This window comes from Ostrea edulis, chromosome 7 (assembly GCF_947568905.1).
Source record: "Ostrea edulis chromosome 7, xbOstEdul1.1, whole genome shotgun sequence".
NCBI classification, from domain to species: Eukaryota; Metazoa; Mollusca; class Bivalvia; order Ostreida; family Ostreidae; genus Ostrea; species Ostrea edulis.
The window spans coordinates 87,136,133-87,156,974 of NC_079170.1; the positions used below are offsets into that span (position 1 = coordinate 87,136,133).

Below are 20,842 nucleotides of genomic sequence, written 5' to 3' on the forward strand. Positions count from 1 at the left end.
AGAAGGGGAGAAGTTTTTTTTAAGGTGAATTGAAGGATATTTGCTTCATTTGCATTCGAAATTCATATCAGAAACGTAGCCACATGAAGAAAGGCAGCATGGTTAAATGATCGCTAAATTGATTTCACTTTGTAACATCAATCTCAGACGAAATTCTTATAGTTGCCACACAAGTACAGATCTTTACATATGATAAATTCTACGCAGGGGAGTTGCTTCATATTTTTTTATCATATAAACAGTGGCTAAGATACACTGTGAAATTCTGTTTACATGAGTTGAGCGAATGTCTGTATATATAAATGTATAGCAGAATTTAACTTTGCATACCTATTTAATTTTAAGATTTCCTAAAGATGCACATAAACGTTGAAATTGGTTGAGGCACTGAATCTGGATGGATTTGTACCCATGCTGAATGAACATTCCTATATATCTATGTGTGTTCTGGGCACTTTTTGGTTTGGCACAGTGATGTCAGATCCCCAGATTGAGAATTATTTTCCCACCATGTTCTCATAAGGATATGTCTGTTGGTGCATAAATGCAGAACCAAACAAGCAGAAGGAATATTCAAAAAGGTAAAAAGTATATCATTAAAGAAACTAGTCAATTTATAAAAATATTTCATTGGATGGATAATACATGTACATATGCATTTATTTCAAGAATTTCATGATTCAAATTAGCATCTGATTATAATCTAATGATTCTGTACTTTTGTTTATCATAAGACAGTAATTCAAGTAAATGATCAATTTAGAATTTAAGCTGAAGAAATTCAAATTATTAACTTGTTACTTGATTTTTCATTATGCAACACACATATTTTATCTACATATATATAAATGTTTATTCACAAATCAAGGGCCATTGGGAGACATGTACAGTTTAAGTAGCAATTAGTTATAACAATATAGATAAATAACAATCATTCAGAAGTACTAATTCTGTCAGATTTCACATTTCTGCACTGCACATATCATAATTATATATGAAATACTGACCGAGACAAGATTTGAATTAACAAAATGAAATATACAATAATAAATAACCGAATTGCTTCACACATCTAAGGGCAGTTCCATTTTCAGAGACAGTGGATAATGATAATGTTATGTGAATACATATGAAATGGTAATCAATATCAGTATAAGAGTTTAGTAAATACAATATGCAAATAGAATACACATGTACATGCAGGATCCAGTTGTTCTGAATGTTTTATGCCTACAACTTTTACTATGTATAAACTACCCCAAAATCAGGTGAAATTGTATATTGTTTTAGTCAATTAGCTACATTCTTTGAAGAAATATATTTAGAAATTAATTACTATCATACCCATGTATGACTTTTGTATTTATTTGTAATAAAATGTGATCATTTTAAAATTTTATATTATGTCCATTTACATCTACATACAAATATTCCCTTTAAAAAAAAGATGGGGCATATTGTTATTCATTTGTCGGTCTGTCTGTCAATCTATCGGTCTGTAGACCAAGTCTTATCCGCTCAATATCTCAAGAATCCTTGGCAAACATCAAACTTTGTGAACAGGTACATCTTAGAGAGTTGATAACTCTATTAATTTTAAGGTCAGATGGTCAAAGGTTAATCCACTCTGAATATAGGAAGACATTGTCTGCTCAATATCTCAAATTGTTTTGTCACTACAATTAATAAGTAAGTAAGTAAATGATTTATTATAATGACATGTGTTTTATACATTACAGAATACGCAAGATCGTAAATACCGAGTTAGCGGAACTCTCTTGTAAAGAAGTTCGGAAAAGCGTGTCGATCTTGGGCATTTTTGTTTATTCAAAACACGGCATCGGAAGACAATTAGCCTCCATGTGCTTTCCACAATTGAAAGCATTTTTAAATGAAAGATGTGTAAAAACGTCTGGATACAGGAAAAATTAACTTCTGAATTTAGCTCGCGAAGCTATATATTTTGACACAAGCTCTTCTCAGCTTTGGGAATTTCCTGGCTGACAGCAGTGGGAAAAATCCGCCATATTTCCATTAAAATCCATCAGTTGTGGATATTTCTGCGTACTATGTTTCTTTCTTGAATCATTACTACAGTCTACTGCAATACAATGAGAGTACACCATTGTTAAAATCGGGTGAATCGATCTCGACAAAAGTTGCAGAACTGGTATTATTTACCAACATGCCCAAATTCTCCCATACTCTGGGTCTCGTGAGACTTTGAAAGGGGAAAGTAAAATTTAAAACCAAGACGGAAAAAGTAGTCGCGATCTTGCGTATTGAAAAATACATTAAACAAAATAATAGGAATTTAAACACCCGGCCCATCGAGCCTATATGCCACTTTTAACAGAAAAAACCTCATTAAATAATAAATACAGTGGTACATGTATTACGCATGACTTTTACTATTATGGTATATGATAGACTGTCTGTAGGTGTATGTGGAGAACAGGAAATTTGCAGTTTGTCTTGGAAAATTTAATAATAGAAATTTTGTTTTGTCTAAATCTGAAATATTGATCACAGTGAGGTTAAATCCGATACTGGTAAAAAAGATTACTCTAAGATTTAAATAAGATGAACAATGAAGTAAAAAGTGACATTCATCTTCTACACTATCTGAAGAACATAAAGTACATATATGATATATAGCCCTGATATATCTGCAGTTACCTGGTGCCTAAGTGTGAAAAGATGGTGTACTGGAGAGGTACTTCTGCTACCCCTGGTGAGAGGGCCTGACCTAAATATCTGATGTCATTGGAGCATATAGATCAGTTTCTAGCCACATTGATGAGACGGAAAGTTGGATTGTATGTTGAAGATATTGCTGAATATTTTAGTATGTTTTTAAATTAGTAGCATTGCCGTGGAATTTTTTCATTTTTTAAAACAGGGGTTTTTTTTTGCAAAAATAATTAGAAACGTTTCATACTGTACATGTAGGATTTATACATAACTATCATACTGTTCAAAATATGAAATGTTAGGCTCGAGACTTTAGGAAACAGATAAAGTAATTACTGTGAATGTTTAGGAGTGTCAGTTGGAACATATTCAAAGGAACATGTCTGTGTTTTATTTTTTTACCAAATTAAGAGTTATTTTAGATTAAAAAGAAATATATTTGTTTAGAAATCAAGCAGTCTTGTTCATCAAATTTTGTCTTTTTCATTCTTGTAAACAGACTTTTCCTCAGATAAGACCAGGCCTTTCATCTTCTTTTTTTCTACAGGATTCTCAGTCACACCAACTTTCACCTCACTTTCCATGGTGTGAGGAGCTTTCTCAGTGATATTCCACATCTGAAACATAAACATCCATGAATTATCAATTTTGTGTGCATGCACTTTAAATGATTAAAAGTGTTTGTCATTAAATATGTTTTTAATAAATATTTTAATAATTATTGTATTGACTTTTTCATGTCAGTGATGCTGATTGAAATTCAAAATAATGGTTACCAGTTTTGGGAATCAACTCTTTTAGCAGCTTTCAATGCTGCATGAAGCTAGTCAGATCAAGATGTTTTATTAGGATCTGAGGATGATATATTGTTGATCATTTTCCTCTCCCTGAACTTCACCTCCCATTCATTACTCTGCTGGTGGACTGTTAGTCCCCGAGGGTCTCTACAGCCCAGTAGCTAAGTACTTCGTTACTAGCTTGAAAATACGGATGTATATTTAATTGTTGTTATAAAATTTAGAAATTCATTTCAAAATTAAGGATTATCTCCCTCATGCATAGCTCTTATCCTTGGACGAATTTGGCTCCACTTTTCTGGCACGCTGTTTTTGGCTATATTTAGCTCTAAAGCTTCATAGTTGTTTCGGATTTCAAACATTTCGGTTGAGCATCACTGAAGAGACATTATTTGTCGAAATGCGCATCTGGTGCATCAAAATTGGTACCATATAAGTTTTATATTACTCAGTTTGGTGCATGGCTGCAGGACTGTGCTAGACTATCTTTGCTCCTCACGAAAATATTAACGGCTGTGAAGGAGAAACTTCAAACCTACTGTGCGACTACATATGCTAGAAGTGGATTCTAAAAAATTCTAAAGAACTTTTAGTAAACTTGAAATCACAGAATTTTTCCCAAATCAATAGCATTAAAACCTATGACTTTTCAACACTATACACGACCATTCCTCACGATAAATTAAAGACTAGACTTTTTGACATCATAGACAGTTGCTTCTTCAACAAAAACGGAAAACATTCATATCTAGTGATCAGTCATTCAAAAACTTACTTTGTTAAACACCACTCTGATTCCATGCACAAGTACTCTGAAGTTGAAATAAAAAATATGCTAGAGTTCCTCATTGACAATATCTTCGTGGTCTTTGGTGATCAGGTTTTCCAACAGTCTGTTGGAATTCCCATGGGCACGAATTGTGCTCCTTTGTTAGCTGACCTGTTTTTATATTCATATGAAGCAGAATTTATTCAAAAACTTCTACGTGAGAAGAAAAAATCTCTCGCTGTGACCTTCAATTCGACTTTTAGATATATCGATGACGTTTTGTCTATTAACAATGATAGCTTTCATTCATATGTCGATTTGATATATCCCTGTGAGCTCGAAATAAAGGACAACACAGAGTCGTCCACTTCTGCTTCATACTTAGATATTTTATTAAAAGTAGACATTAACGGCAAACTGACAACTCATCTGTATGACAAACGGGATGATTTCAGCTTCTCCATCGTCAACTTCCCACATTAATGTAGCAATATTCCATTATCACCTGCATATGGTGTTTATATATCTCAACTGATTCGATATGCAAGAGCTTGTTCTGGATATAGTCAGTTTTTAAATCGAGGTAAGCTACTGATAAACAAGTTGATGGTACAGGGATTTCAACAGTCTCGATTGAAGTCAGCATTTCGCCAATTCTATTGTCGTTATAACGATCTAGTTCGTCAATACAACCTCGCATTGGGTCAAATGCTGTCTGACGTGTTTTATACCGATTGTTAAGCCGTTCTTGGCACACTGATTTGACTGCGGATAACTCCGTTTACCTGATCAGGATATGGGGCTCACGGCGGGTGTGACCGGTCAACAGGGGATGCTTACTCCTCCTAGGCACCTGATCCCACCTCTGGTGTGTCCAGGGGTGCGTGTTTGCCCAACTATCTATTTTGTATTGCTTGTAGGAGTTATGAGATTGATCACTGTTCGTTATTTTCACCTTGCATTGAGAGTAATTTTAGAGTGATGGTTGATCAATTGGACATTTGTCATCATTGGTGAGAGACAATTAATGGGAGTTACACAACTGGCCTAGGAGATTGTTGCTTAATCAGACAAACATCATGCTTGACAATATTCGAGAAAAGGTACCAGCAATCCTGCAAAACTCTGAAACAGTGATCAGATTGAACAGTCCTAATGAGTTATTTTCACAAAGTTAACCATTTTTTTAATGGAATGTGATTATATATAATTAAAAAATAAAATTTGGATTTACCAATGATATATGAGTAAGTACTTTTTTTCCACGTTATACAGTGATTTGATTACATGTTGCCTTTGGTGCAATACCTCTTATCTAGAACTAGACAATCATGCTCCTGCAATATGTGAGTCAACATCCGGTGTAAACAATAACAAAAGATAATTACACCCACCAACTGCCAATCTATAGTTTGAAATACAAATTTAGACCTGCTTCAGATTTTTTAGGCCAAAATTAAAACTTCATGAGAATTTATATCTAAAATAGATATGCACAGTTATGAGGGGAACAAGCATACCCATTTTAAAATTTCAGTACAACAGTTTAATCTTTATTTTTGCAAAATAAGTGCTGCAATCTGAATGTTACCAGAAAATTCATATATTCCAATATTTTCACCGATTGGCTGCTTTTATACCCAATTGCCGGCCTTTAATTGTTATCAGAACGCAACATCGGAACCCCAAAATACATATCAGAGGTAAAACACATACACTTTCACATAAAAACCATTTATTCTCCTCTCTTGAAATATGTACTTCGTACGATAAAAGGCGTTAGTTAAATATAGCTTTGCCCTGCGGAAGTAGTTATGCGCATGTGCGAAAGTTATCGTGAAATAGTCTATTATTCTAATATGAAAAACATGCTTGAATATGAATTTCGACGCATGCGCTGTATGTTTCCTGAAAGGAAAACCACCTGAATTTGTGGATATTTTAATTGAAAATTGCATTTTTGCAATTTTTTGTCAACTTCAAGCTCTCGTCATATGACACAAATCATTTTGCTGATCAAATTGAGCGGATTTTGGGTTTGCTAATCTATTCCTTATTTGAATACCAGTGTTTGTGCTCTAAGTGAAATCATCGATATTTTGGGCCAGATGACTTTAAAAACCGTACCTACTTCTTTTCCAACTGCAACTCGGCCATACGCATCTTTGATGCGTTTTAGCAATTTTTTCTACTTTCTCTCAGGGAGAATTTTTTATGTTTTTATTTTTTGTTCTTATCTGTTTGTTTTGTGTTTTTTGTTGTTGTTGATTTTACATTGATAAATAATAAAACCGATATATCATGTATCCTTGAATTTGATATCGCATTGTATCGTATCGAGATTGTCTGACCAATACTCAGCCCTATACTACAATAGGTGTACACAGCTACTATTGTCATGAACTACAATAGCTTTTCACATGAAACAGAATTCATTCAAAAACTTCTACGTGAGAAGACAAAATCTCTTGCTTTAGCCTTTAATTCGACATTTAGATATATCGACGATGTTTTATCTATTAACAATGATAATTTTCCTTCATATGTCGATTTAGTATATCCATGTGAACTCGAAATAAAAGACATCACTGACTCCTCCACTTCATACTTAGATATTTTGTTGAAAATAGATACATGTATTAAGGGCAAACTAACAACTCAACTTTATGATAAACGGGATGACTTCAGCTTCTCCGTCGTCTACTTCCCATATTTATGTAGCAATATTCCATTGTCACCTGCATATGGTGTTTATATCTCTCAACTGATTCGATACGCAAGAGCTTGTTCTGCGTATGATCAGTTTTTAAATCAATGCAGGCTACTGACAAATAAGTTGATGGTGTAGGTATGTCAACACTCTCGTTTAAAGTCAACATTTCACAAATTCTAGGGTTATTATAATGAACTAGTTTGTCAATACAACCTGCCATTGCGAGAAATGCTGTCTAACGTGTTTCATACCGATTGTTAGGCTGTTCTTGGCACACTGACTTTGACTATGGATAACTCACTTTACAATATATACATGTAGGTTTCACGGCGGATGTGACTGGTCGTCAGGGGATGCTTACTTCTCCTAGGCACCTGATCCCACCTCCGATTTATCCAGGACTACGGCCCGTGTTTGTCAACTCTCTATTGTGCATTGTTTATAGGAGTTGTGAGATTGATCATTGTCCGTTATCTTCAACTTTCATTCATTCATTATATATGATCTAGTGCAGTTTCTAGATCATCTCTCTGGACTCCTCCTCCCTCATAATCGTTGGATTCGCCTCTGTGGGGAGATCTGGGTTTACTTTCGGAAGGTCGGTGGTATCTTCATAGATACATTGTATCTGGGTTTTCACTTCCACCAATAAAAACTGGGCGCCATCAGATAACTGAAAAGTTGTTGAGTGTGGCGGAAAACATCAATCAATCGATCAAACAAAAAATCCAAAATGGAAAAAGGAAAAGAAAACGAAAAGAAAAACAGAAAAAGAAGAAGAAAAAGCCAAACTTTTAAAGATCGACGTTAATAATGAACGGTAAAAGAGAGGAAGCATACTTTGTCAAAATATACATTGATGTACACCTAAAATACACATGTAGCATCATGAAAGCACCAAGGATAGGTGAGCGCTGTTTTGTCACTGCATTTGTATATTCGTTTTACGCGTTTCCGGATAACTCCCACCTATCGGCTTGTCTACTAGGCAATTTTAGACTGGTTCTGCCTATTCTGCAACCTCTCTGCTAGGCGACCAGTAAAGTTGATTTGCGGCGTGTACATTAATTTCCACATGGGATATTTCCGAAAGGGGTTCGTTTATCATGGATACAATTTAGTAACACAAGGTTGTCACCAACGCAAGATTGATTGTTTTGTTGTTTTCAGCCACACTCAACAATTTTTCAGTTATCTGTTGGCGCCCAGGTTTTATTGGTGGACGAGATAATCCAGATACAATGTACCTGGGAAGATACCACCGACCTTCCCAAACTAAACTGGAAAATGTTCTCACTTACCAGCTCAAGCGGGATTTGAACCCGCGCCAGCCACGCAAGAATCTACACCCTGGACAGGAGAACGCGATCAATTTCTCTATACACCGTGCACCCCTTTGTTTTACCTGCTTTGCTAGCATTATGGAATATTCCTAGTATTGATAATATCACTATTGTTTAGTAGGTACATGTCACAGTTACATAGACTAGACGTAAAAAAAATTATCATTAGATATATCATGATACCTTAAGGCATCTCTATAGAACTTAATCTGATAAGAAATGGAGAAATTCTGAGATATTCATATCATTTTGGGTTCCGTTTTATATTTTATTTTCAAAGCGTTATTGAAGATGCCTACTAACTTTTATCATAACACCAAAATAATTTGTCTTAAAATTTGACCACCGCGGTGACCTAGAGGCTAGAGCATTCACCCCGCATGCGAAAGGCCGGGGTTCAAATCCCGGCTGTGACAGTCCTTAGTCGTTAAAACAGGTAGTGACAGTTCCATCGCCAAACGCTCGGTGTGAATGTCACGGGTCCTCGGCGATTACCTTAAAAACGGATGTCCCGCGTCACACTGGGTGTGGCGCGCTAAAGAACTCTCACTGCTAAATGGCCGTAAGCATCGAGCATAGGCCTAAATTTGAAGCCCTTCACCGGTCTTGGTGACGTCTCCATATCAGTGAAAATTCTCGAGCGAGACGTTAAGCAAGATACAATCAATCTTAAAAATTGAAATATTATAACGTTACCTTTGTGATATCTCCGATTTTGTCATAATGAATTCATCAACTGGTGATATGCTTGAGAAATAATTCTAAAAAAAATAATCATAAAAACGAAAAACAAGATATTCAAAAATTGAAGAAAAATGACATATATTGCTTGACTAAAACATTTGAAGTGGTTATTGAATACTTAGCATCTTGATGACAAATTTTGAGTATTGAGGACCTGTTGATTTAACAGCATTGGTAAGTTTGAAGAATCGGAATGTACGGTATCTTGAGAAGAGTTTTAAAATTCTTGAAATATCAAAACCTATGTGTTGCAATAAATGTGAGATTCAAAACATATTTTGAGAAAATTTGATGAGAATTTGTGATAATTCAAGACATATAGAAATGTGACAAATTAAAACTTGTACAAAATATCCGTGTTTGTGACTGAAACCATTACATGAGAAAATATCCCAACTTTGTTTTGAGAAAATATGAGAAATTGGGATACACATCTGTTGATGAGTACAATGCAATTGTATAAACTTTTTTTTGTAAATTTCCGTATCACCATCACTACAGTGCATAATTCTAAATTCATGTATATATATGTTAGTTTCTTTTATTTTGCCAATTATGAAGTTATATTTGCATTGTAATTCATGTTTTTTTATGAAACTCGTAGAACATTGGATTACAATTATGATGTATGTAAATTATAGTTGTGTTTTTGTGTACCATTTGAACTTAAAAGAAAATAATTTATACGTTCGTTATGGCTCGGTCCGTGCGTCTGCTCGCCTGTCTCTGTCCGTCCGAGGTAATGTTTTCTGGATTAATTCCCGTAACAAATGCATGTACAGTGTTGTAAGTTGGTCACAATTTCCAACTCAAGAAGCATTAAGTACATATGCTACACCAGAGAAATTTGATATGGATGAAAAGTGGAGGATATGTACAACAATAGTTGGAAACTGAAAACTTTCAAATATATTTTATTTAGTCAAAAAAAATGCAGTTTTAGTAGAAAACAATCTGAAAAAAAATTAAAATCCCTGCTTGTCTTGAACCCGCAATATACAGTTCAACAGTCGACATGCTAACCTAATGAAATACTCAGCTTGGCGATGACAATTGAAATGAATAGACAAATATTGCTCATATTCATATTTTCATCCATGTTTTAAAAGGAAGTCATCCATTATGACGATGTAGAGTACCTCCTTAAGAGTGAGTTTGTATTTGGGCTGGATTGATGCACCGTGACTTACTTTAAGGATAAAAGTAGATGAAACAATTTTTCAGATTTGTTTTCGTTATGGACACAGGTATATCACAACCTTCCTCTCCATTTCACCTTAATTGTTGCACAATGACATAATTTAGGACTGAAAGTATGTCAAATAATTTCCCGAACTTTCTGATTATGGATACAGATATTGCACTGAAATTTCGTAATCACTGTCCAACGGGCACATGATGCATTGCTTCCGGTACTCTTGTTGAATTTGACAGTATATGGTTTTGGTATATTCCCTTGCACTTGTAAAATAAATTGTACAACTTCCAATTCATTATTATGTTTGTGTGTTTGGAAATGACTTTTAATGGCATTTGCTACTTGGTACATGTAATTAATTTGTGTATTGTTGTTGTTGTTGTTTTTTTTTGCTCAGTTGTTTGTTATTTTCTTTCTTGCTTCTTGCTTCAGTAAATTCAGTACTTTGATATTTTTTTAAATTTTCACCTGTACATATCAACAGTGCAGCATTAAATCCTGATGCACAGCAACTCGAAATAAGACAACCGTCTTAATTAGCTCCTGGAAATAACGTTTTGATAATTATATTGATTGATATTGTGACCGGTCAACAGGGGATGCTTACTCCTCCTAGGCACCTGATCCCACCTCTGGTGTGTCCAGGGGTGCGTGTTTGCCCAACTATCTATTTTGTATTGCTTGTAGGAGTTATGAGATTGATCACTGTTCGTTATCTTCACCTTGCATATACAAAACCAGATACCCATACATTGTAGCATTGTATTCTTATGCACAGCAGTTTGAAATGATATGACATAAAGACAATCTTATTAATGAGCTCTTGCAAATAACTTTTGATAATTATATATTTTCAATATATTTCATATTTTGGAAGAAAAAAATATCATAAAACCATGTAGCCCTTTCATACATTTATTGAATCCAAAAACACCAGATTGGGATACGGGGAATACAATTGCTTTAAAACAGTGATGAAGTTATCAAAGTGATTAAATAATCATATCCAAGACCTTTAAGGTTGAGCTTTATTCCTAAAGTTTTGCGTATACAATGTACACTGTACTAACTTTTAATAAAAATCCAATCTTCCTGTCAAAACAAAAGAGATTAGTTAAAATTTTAAATTCACGCTAATCGATTTCAAATATCTGCAAGGCAACACTAAGAGTTTTATAAATGTTTGGTTTCCACGAAATAATCTTCACACAAAGTGAAAGACATTACATTTTGTTAGTTGTTGATGGGGAGGAAAGATGCGGACTTCTCCCCAATTGGTGTGTGAATCCATTTTCTGACTTTAGTTTGGGGATCTTCTTCATATACCCATCCTGTAACTATATAAATAAAGCCAATCAGAGAAATTATTCTTTTTTCATTCAATACATCGATATACCTGTATAGTACCTATGTTGTAAAGATGGATCTAGTGTAGGCCCCTAAAGTTGTATAAATCAATGACGTCATACACAAGTCTTCACTCAATTGTCGTCTGCGTGTCACCATATTCGTAGAGAGGGGGAATTGTGACCTTGTTACTATGAAGTAGCGTCAGTTCATGATTATTCGGTTAATATACTTTGGAATCTTTTTCAAGGAACAGTTCGAGTTTGATGTAATTGTCATTAAAGGAGAAATTATTCAAATATTTCTCAATGATAATGCCAAAATAAAAAGATGAAGACGACGAACAATGATCAATCCCATAATTCCTATAACGAATACAAAATTAAGACCGGTGGACACGCCAGAGGTGGGACCAGGTGCCTAGGAGGAGTAAGCATCCATGCATTAAAACCGGTTACACCCACCGTGAGCGGTATATCTTGATCAGATAAACGGAGTAATCCGTGCTCAAAATTAGTATGCCCGACAACATTTGACCTAACGACAGGCTGTGTTTGTAAATTTGATCGTGTAATTGTGAATTGATTGAAATAATCTAGAAAGCAGTTTTTAAAACATAATAAAAGGTAACTGATCTAAGTATCTTACAATAGGAGAAATATTTAAATTCGTAATATCTATGAGGTCAATTTCTAAAGCACTATACATAGCTAAAACGCTTTTTCACCAGTTGGATTTCTACTTTAGTGTTCTCATTTCCGTCTAACTTCCACCTATGATCTGACTTTGAGAATAAGACTACTTTTTTTTTTATTATTTATGATCGTGATATCAGAAATGAGACCCGTCTAGCATCGTACCTTACACGGTTAAACGTCAATTCAGTATTTCAGACATTGTTATTAACCATTTAGTTGTCCAACCCTACAGACAGCGGGCTCAGAGAAAACAAAATGTCTGTATATATGTATATATATATTACCGATTTCTATTCCGCGTCGAACTGGAATCTTTACTTGATGTTCGGGAACTTCCATTCCATTCTCCAAATCACTCTTCAAGCTTCCATCCTTGGATGTCGTGTCAAAAGCAGGTCGCTCCGTAAAAGGAACGTTGATGTACGGCCCTGGTAGCTGTCTTGTGTTTACATTGTCTATAAAATATTACATAAGATTATGAATTTATCTACTAGTAACTATGAAAGATGCTTATATATTTTCATAAAATGTAGTCGATATATCTAAATGTCAAATTGAAGGCCACAGCAAGAGATATTTTCTTCTCACGTAGAAGTTATTGAATTAATTTTGCTTCATAGGAATACAAGAACAGGTCAGCTATTAAAAGAGCACAGATCGTGCCCATGGGAATTCTAACAGACTGTTGGAAGACCTGATCACCAAAGAGTACGAAGATATTGTCAATGAGGAGCTCCAGCATATTTTTTATTTCAACTTCAGAGTACTTGTGCATGGGATCATAGTGGCGTTTAACAAAGTAATTTTTCCATTTTTGTTGACGAAGCAACTGTCTATGATGTCAAAATGTCTAGTCTTTAATTTATCGCGAGGAATATTTCTCAAAAAACATATGATGCAAACGTGGTGAGATCGCCAGACCTGAATTCTCTAAATCAATATCCGGTTCTCGGATTGCCTCCTCGTTGAATTTTTGCGGAACTGGAGATACTACAGAAACTGCAGAATTTGATTCATCCCATCCAGAGGTAGGTTTTGTTGACACCTGGGATTGACCTCTTTTTTCAAAGAGTGGAATGTTGTGTCCCTCCTGTTTGGTCTCTGTCAACTGAACCCGTGGCTTCTTTGCATTATCTTTCTTTCTGTTTGTGGTGAAAAACAATTATTATATAAAATGTATATTAGTATCTCTACGAAGTTCCCAAGTGTTGAATCCCCTAGAAATAGAGAGTGATCTACTAACGCTATGGCATCTGCGTCTTGTATGCGAGTGGTAAAATCTGATAGTCGGACGAATTCATTCGCCTTGTACTTACTTTGGGACCGATACATAAGTGAAGCATCTTTTACTTATCATTTTGCGAAATTTTAAGTCGATATGCGATCGGGTTCTGAAGTCGTCTGGATGACACGCTGATATAACAATGGGCTTGTGAAATAAAAGGCAAGATTTGATTAGCCTGTAATTTAAAAATTATTTAGATATCATGATATAATTTTGTTTTGGGTAGGTAACTGACCAACCATGGTAGTATTTATAGTAACTGCACTGCTGTATACTATATTTCAGTTACGAATTTTTATCAATGATCACCAACACAATGCAAGTACACCATATCTTGTATTTGTTGAAACAAAAAAATGTAAAATAGTCTACTGTTAGTTTGTAATGTACATAGTGTTAGAAAAGTTACATCCGCAATATAAAAAAAATCACAAAACAATTAAAGTAATGATGAAATCAACGACTTAACACTCCAGACCGCCAATGTGAGTTGGATTATGTAGGCGCGAACTGCAAACTACATGTACATTATAATAATTGAATTTTCAGAATATTTTACAAACGTTGATGAAATATTTAAAACAAAGTTTTTTTTAAACAATCTCAGAGTACCATTACATACATGCTAAACACGTGCTGTTAAAAGAAACCAGCAACTCCATAAGGAAAAACTATACTTGTGCTCAAAAGATAAATTAAAATGAATAGTTTAAAAGATGTATGAAAGTGAAGATAACGAAGAGTGATCAATCTCATAACTCCTATAAGCAATACAAAATAGATGGTTGGGCAAACACGGACCCCTGGACACACCAGAGCTGGGATCAGGTGCCTAGGAGTAAGCATCCCCTGAAAATGAAATAAATTTAGATAACATTTGATATTAGCTGTTTGGGAATAAATTATTACTCAAAGTGGCTGAACCAAGTTGGAAGGCCGTCCGTCATATCGAAAAGTTGAAGTCACAGATTTTCCATTGCATAATTCAAAGGCGTGATTGTCAGTCTGACGGATATCTCGTAAATTTTTTATATTAGAGTCACACTATCACATAAAGCACTGGCTAAAAGGTCGGTCGACAGGGGATGCTTACTTCTCCTAGGCACCTGATCCCACTTCTGGTGTATCCAGGGGTCCGTGTTTGCCCAACTATCTATTTTGTATTGCCTGTAGGAGTTATGAGATTGATCACTGTTCGCTATCTTCGCCTTTCAAAGGTGTAAGCTGGAGTTCTCTATTTTTGTCTGAAAAGTATTTTCCTTTAGACGGAGTGTAATTTCAAAAAGGAAAAATATACCATAATTGGATCGTATACAATGACGTCCTGATTTATCAGAAGTAGAGACAGAAAGCTGCGCAAATATGTAACATTTCAGTACCATATATAGATCTTATTTGTGATAGATGTTTTTTAGCTTTTTATTCTATCTTTTTATTCTCAAAGTAAAATTCACGATGCATTGATGATTATTTATCAGCCCCGTGAGAAAAATTAAGCTGATTTTGGACCACTTTATACAATATAACTTCGTTTGCAACAGTTTACGGTAATTATATAAACTTCCAGGATTTATATATTACCGCACCATGATCAAGTTATACAGTATCAATTGTTAAGTAACTAGCACCATTTCTTTATTGACTTAAATAAGCAATCATCCCTTTCCCATTGATATTCCCTTCTTACTTTCAATTTCAGAAACTGCAATAATTGATACTAACTCCAAAACCTCCCGTACATTATGAATTTTCATTGTTGTTAAAGAAGTAATTCTCTTACGGCTTCTTTCTGCACCATCGTCTTCTCCAGACAAAGTAAACGAAGATGGCTGCAATAATAAAAACGGCCATCAAGAGAGCAAATGACACGGCTAAAGGAACAATATATTGATTATCCTCTTCCAGATGGGACACCAATGGCTCTGGGTGAACAATTTTATCTCCATAAGGAACTACTTTCTCAACAGCATATTCATTCCAGGTTTTCCCTGAAATATTAAAAGATATCAAAACCTCACTTGTACGGATAACTTTCTGTTAGAAATCAATACGCGTATCATGCAATATATTCTTACAGTATAAACAAGAACTAGCATTCTCCGAAATATTGACAACAAACATGCTCTGATCTCTGATGAAATATTTCAAAATTTGACAATAAACATACCGTTGACTTCCACTGTTGGTTGTTTGTTCAGATTCAGTTGAAGTGCGTCAAGAAATTCACCATTTGTTAGGAAAACTTTTTTCACATTCAAGTTGCTGATATCATTTGTAACACCATTCTTCACAGCATAAAAGTGAACTAATATGGATCTACGAATGCATTGGGAACATTTTATACATCATTATCATTCAGTGTTTATTGCCAGATAACAAAAACAAATATCACTAATATGTAGGGAACCAATTAGATTCCAAGCATAAAATTCTAGACTTTGTTTTGAAACTTTCATAAGTTTCGTTGAATTAATCATAAATATATCTAATTCATATTCCATGAAATTTTTACTTTGTCATATACATGTAAATAAACATAAAATATTACGTCAGAAAGAATAGAGTTTGGTTTAATAAAGGTTGCTCTGAAACCAATAACCATTTCTGTACGCCAATATTTGAATAATGGTAGCATTTTGGATTGTTAACAAATCTTGCAGGAGTTGTCTCCCTTACTCACGTGATTTTGTCTTCTATACACCATCTTCTTACATACACAGTTGGAAAGTCGACAGACAGAGCCTCCTCTACTTGACGGAGAAGGTTAGCTTCTTTTTGATAGAATGTGGGTAAAATCATATCTAGGTAAAATGTGACGACAACATCTTCCGGTCGAAACCTGTCTATCCGAACCGTAGCGTGATCCGATGAGGTTAGAACTGGATCTCCATTGTCACGTGATATCACATTGATGACGTACTTGGTTAAGAGCACTTCCGAACGTGCTTTAACAACTCCTGGAGAATAAACATAACTATTCTATTTTCATTTCAGAAAAAAAAATAAGTGAAATTATCTATGAAAGAGGTTATTTGTGCCAGTCTTCGTCTTTTAATGTACTTGTACTTTGCGAATATATGATTACAAATGTACTAATCTACTGAAAATTACCGAGTTGTGAAACCGTGAAGGGTAAAGATACATCATTCGCATCCATTTCATAGTTAACTGCTGCGTGTCTTCCCACGTCTGCATCTGTAGCTGTGACGTCGGTAATGGTAGCGTCACAGAGATTGATCGTCGAGGCTTCTGTATTGTAGAACAATGGGGAAAATTTTGGTCTATTGTCATTTATATCTTCTATCTGTATGTTAACGCTGACACTGCTGGATAGTGGTGGAAAACCAGTGTCTCTTGCGACCACAGTCAATGTGAACATCTCATATGCTTCTCGGTCTACTTTTCTTTTCAGGTAAATATCACCTGTTGTCTCGTGTACACTAAAATAATAGTTGGTAAGTAAGCCATTTTGTGTGGAAATGTCCAGCTCGTACTTAATTACAGCATTGACTCCCAAATCTTCATCTGTCGCTCCTGTTGTGTGAACTTTATTTCCGGCAGCAAGGTTTTCAAAAATAGCTGTCGAATATCTTGGTCGCCTAAACATTGGGTGTTTGTCATTTATGTCCTTAACGTTGATATTTACGATAGTATCAGATAATAGAGCGGTTGTTCCTCCATCTTCAACTCTAAACAATATCGAGTACACATCTTCCACTTCACGATCCAACATCCCCGTGGTAAAAATGTCCCCTGTCATTTCATTAATTCCGAATTTCCCAGATGATCCCAACCAATACGTGGCTATCTTATACTTGAGTTGGGAATTGGTTCCAAAGTCTCCATCTGAAGCAACAATCTTTCCAACATATGAATTTATTGTAACGTTTTCGAGGACAGAAAATTCATACGATGAATTTAACGATACAGGAACAACGTCATTGACATCCCCTACATAGATTGTTGCAGCACCAAAAGTCGACCGAGGAGGAATTCCATTATCTGTTACTTTTATCACTAATTCATATTGACTTATAGACTCCCTATCGAGCGGTGAAGCAGCTTGTATAACGCCCGTATTTGGTTCTATTTTGAATACCGAATTAGAATCCCCAGATATAATCTCGTATCTAAGTTTCCCAAATGCCTCTCCATCAGCATCGTCAGCATTGATGTCGAAAATCACAAAGTGTTCAGGAGCGTTCTCCGGTACTGTAGTTTTGTAGACCCCTGTTACAACTGGGTCATTGTCGTTGACGTCAGTGAGACTAATTTCTAGTGTCAGGCTTCCGGTCAAACGAGGTGTACCTCTGTCCGTGGCAGTGATTACCATCTGATACCTATTGAATTCAAACAACGTGCATTTGTCTATATGATAATAATTTGATATACACGTAAACAATTTCCATATCAGATAAATATGTCTATAGTTTGTAAACTTTACATCGATGTCAAACTTTCACAGTGACTCAAGGGTGGACTGCATGTAAAAGTGTTCGCTTACTGAAAGGAAGACGCGGGTTCGATCCCAATCTGCGCAATACACATGAATTTGAAATAGAAAGCAAATGTTCCTTTGCATTTGGCGGTGTAAGACCTGAAATTGTCGTCTCTTCATTTGTTAAAAATGTACGTTCTGGTACGATAACACTTTATCAATGGGCTGAATCTCTAGACGAAATCTACATTTGACACATTCTATATAGCAAATATGATTGCACATTTCTTATAGGGATTTGAACTATTTAATCAATAGTTTTTTTCCAAACATTATCTTTTTCAATTTTACAATGATTGATGAACGTGCCATGGTGTTACAACAAATTATTTCATAATATCTAACTTCCAATGAATGTATTACCATGGAATGGTTTCTCGGTCCAGACTGCCGGTAACTGTGACAATACCACTTTCTGAATCCACCTGGAAAGGCACTGCTGAAGAACTCTGATAATTCACCTTGTTGTTCTCATCAGTGGACGAATCTTTGTCAGAGGCAAACACCTGACTAATTGATTGTCCCAGAGGTGCATCCTCGGGAACTTGCTCCTGTAGAGTAGGACTTAAAAATTGCGGCGCGTTATCATTTCTATCTAGAATTTGAATGGAGACTGTGCACACCCCCGATAATGTTGGAGATCCCAAGTCTGACGCTTCAACGACCAACAATGCTGTTTCCAAGTCCTCGTAATCTATTGGAGTTGCAACCGTGATACGTCCAGTAATGTTGTCAATTTGAAAGTACGATTTATCATTCCCTGAGAGAATTCTGTAACGGACCTGTCCATTGGCTGGTCCTACATCGACATCAATGGCTTGAACAGTTCCAATATCAGTTCCGGTTATTGTATTCTCCGCCACTGTAAACCTGAAAAATGAAGAAAAATGAGTCTTTCTCTCAGTCTTTCCAAATTCACAGAAAATCAAATCTCTCTGTACAACACACTGTCAATTTGTCAAACAAAATTAAACTGATCAATATGAATATTTATGTCTTGTATTCGGTACTTTACTCTGGATCAATAAGAATAAAAAGATGCTTAACGAAAAAGGCTGAATGTCAACGAAAATTTCAATTTTACATTTACATCAATCTTTGTGTTGAATGCTTTAAATGTATTTAGTTTCACGGAGGAATACTTTCACGGATATTTTTGTTTTGGTTCGCGAGTACAAAAGTTCGTTGAGCTGCACATGGCTTACTTACAATAAGCTACATGCTTTAAGTACGCTGGTATGAAATTCCGCAGATTTTATTTGACCGCGAATATAACGAAAATAAGTATTGCGCGTAATATTGTATGTTTACAGTAAACTATAATACTGATATTCATATTACACTTGCTTAATTGATGTATAGGGATGAAAATTTGGCATACCTATAACTAGAATTTGCAAATATCGGCTTCTCATTAACATCCTCAACCGTTACAGACACCGTAGCCGTGGAACTTCTCTGTCCATCAGAGGCTATAACATAGAGATCAATAGTGGGATCCGTTTCTCTGTCTATGGAAGTTCTAAGTAATATCTTTCCAGTTTTGGAGTCGATCCTAAAGTTCGGATATACGCCAACAAAAGAGTACGTGACAGGATCGTTATCTGCGTCTATAGCAGACACAGTGACTACGGACTTCCCATTGGTGTCAGTCTCACTGACGACGGTGCTGATAACTACAACCGGAAATGTGGTCTGCATTAATCATTTAGACTATATAATTACCTACCACATTGTCAATCTACATTTAGAATAGAAAACTAATGTAAAATTGTGAGTTCTAGATAAATCAAGAATATACATATGGATAGAGATAGAGAGAGAGAGAGAGAGAGAGAGAGAGAGAGAGAGAGAGAGAGAGACAGAGACAGACAGAGACAGAGACAGAGAGACAGACAGACAGAGAGACAGACAGACAGAGAGACAGAGAGAGAAGGGGAGACCTGATTGTAAGAATTGAGGAGCATCTTCATTTTCGTTTAGGATGTTGACAACAATTTTCAAGCGTGTAGACGACGATCCATCTGATACAATAATTGTAATGCTGTAAAATGAAGATCTTTCGTAATCAAGGGCACCTGTAATAATGAAAAATCCTATCAATGTCCAGTTTGCTAAGTATTCAGTGGAAATACTGAATATGGAAGTCTTTCGTTTTTGTTTTTTTTATATTAGTTCAAGAATTGTCCATCGTATGATTTTAGTATTATATTATAATACCGAATTTAACAGTATTATCTAATTGAACGGAGATATAATAATTTTTCCCTTTATCAGCTAGTTTTCATAGGAAATAATATTTTAATATGTTAGTTTACTTTGAAATTTGATCTTCACTTATTAAACGTTATCCAAAAGAACGAGAACCCACTGTCAATTAATTTATTTTATTATCCACAACAGTCGTTCATCAAGGATTTTAAAAACAGTTGTAAAAAGAATAGAAACATAAAGGTCACCTTTCACTCGGAGTTGGTTGGAAACATTATCTACTTCAAATGTATTGTCGGTCGGAACTTGAATTAATGCATAAGTCAAAGGATCATTATCGAGATCTGAACATCCTAAATCTGCCATCAGCACATAACCCAAAGCTGTGAAACGAACAAAAAATTAAATTATAATGTGCATTCAATGCTAACAAATATGAAGTCAAACATTGGATGTTTGAACTGAACTATATTTTTTTCTTTCGTTATGTATTAATTTCGTTTATAAATTTCGCTTTAAAAACACACGGATGATAGGATTTTTAA

General features: G+C 35.1%; 1 protein-coding gene across 1 annotated transcript in view; it reads right to left on the minus strand.

The window, feature by feature from the left end:
- Nucleotides 1-11,157: 11,157 nt before the first annotated feature.
- The window catches only part of LOC125654507 (cadherin-23-like), a 57,455-nt gene continuing 47,770 nt past the window's right edge, over nt 11,158-20,842 (minus strand). The window contains exons 11-21 of the mRNA XM_056142860.1: nt 20,546-20,680; nt 20,030-20,164; nt 19,468-19,762; nt 18,450-18,956; nt 16,700-17,928; nt 16,269-16,545; nt 15,756-15,904; nt 15,369-15,576; nt 13,225-13,445; nt 12,588-12,758; nt 11,158-11,595 (exon numbers count right to left, since the gene is read on the minus strand). Of these exons, the coding sequence (XP_055998835.1) occupies nt 11,492-11,595; nt 12,588-12,758; nt 13,225-13,445; nt 15,369-15,576; nt 15,756-15,904; nt 16,269-16,545; nt 16,700-17,928; nt 18,450-18,956; nt 19,468-19,762; nt 20,030-20,164; nt 20,546-20,680 (3,431 nt within the window). The 3' untranslated portion in view covers nt 11,158-11,491. The remainder of the gene's footprint in view (nt 11,596-12,587; nt 12,759-13,224; nt 13,446-15,368; nt 15,577-15,755; nt 15,905-16,268; nt 16,546-16,699; nt 17,929-18,449; nt 18,957-19,467; nt 19,763-20,029; nt 20,165-20,545; nt 20,681-20,842) is intronic.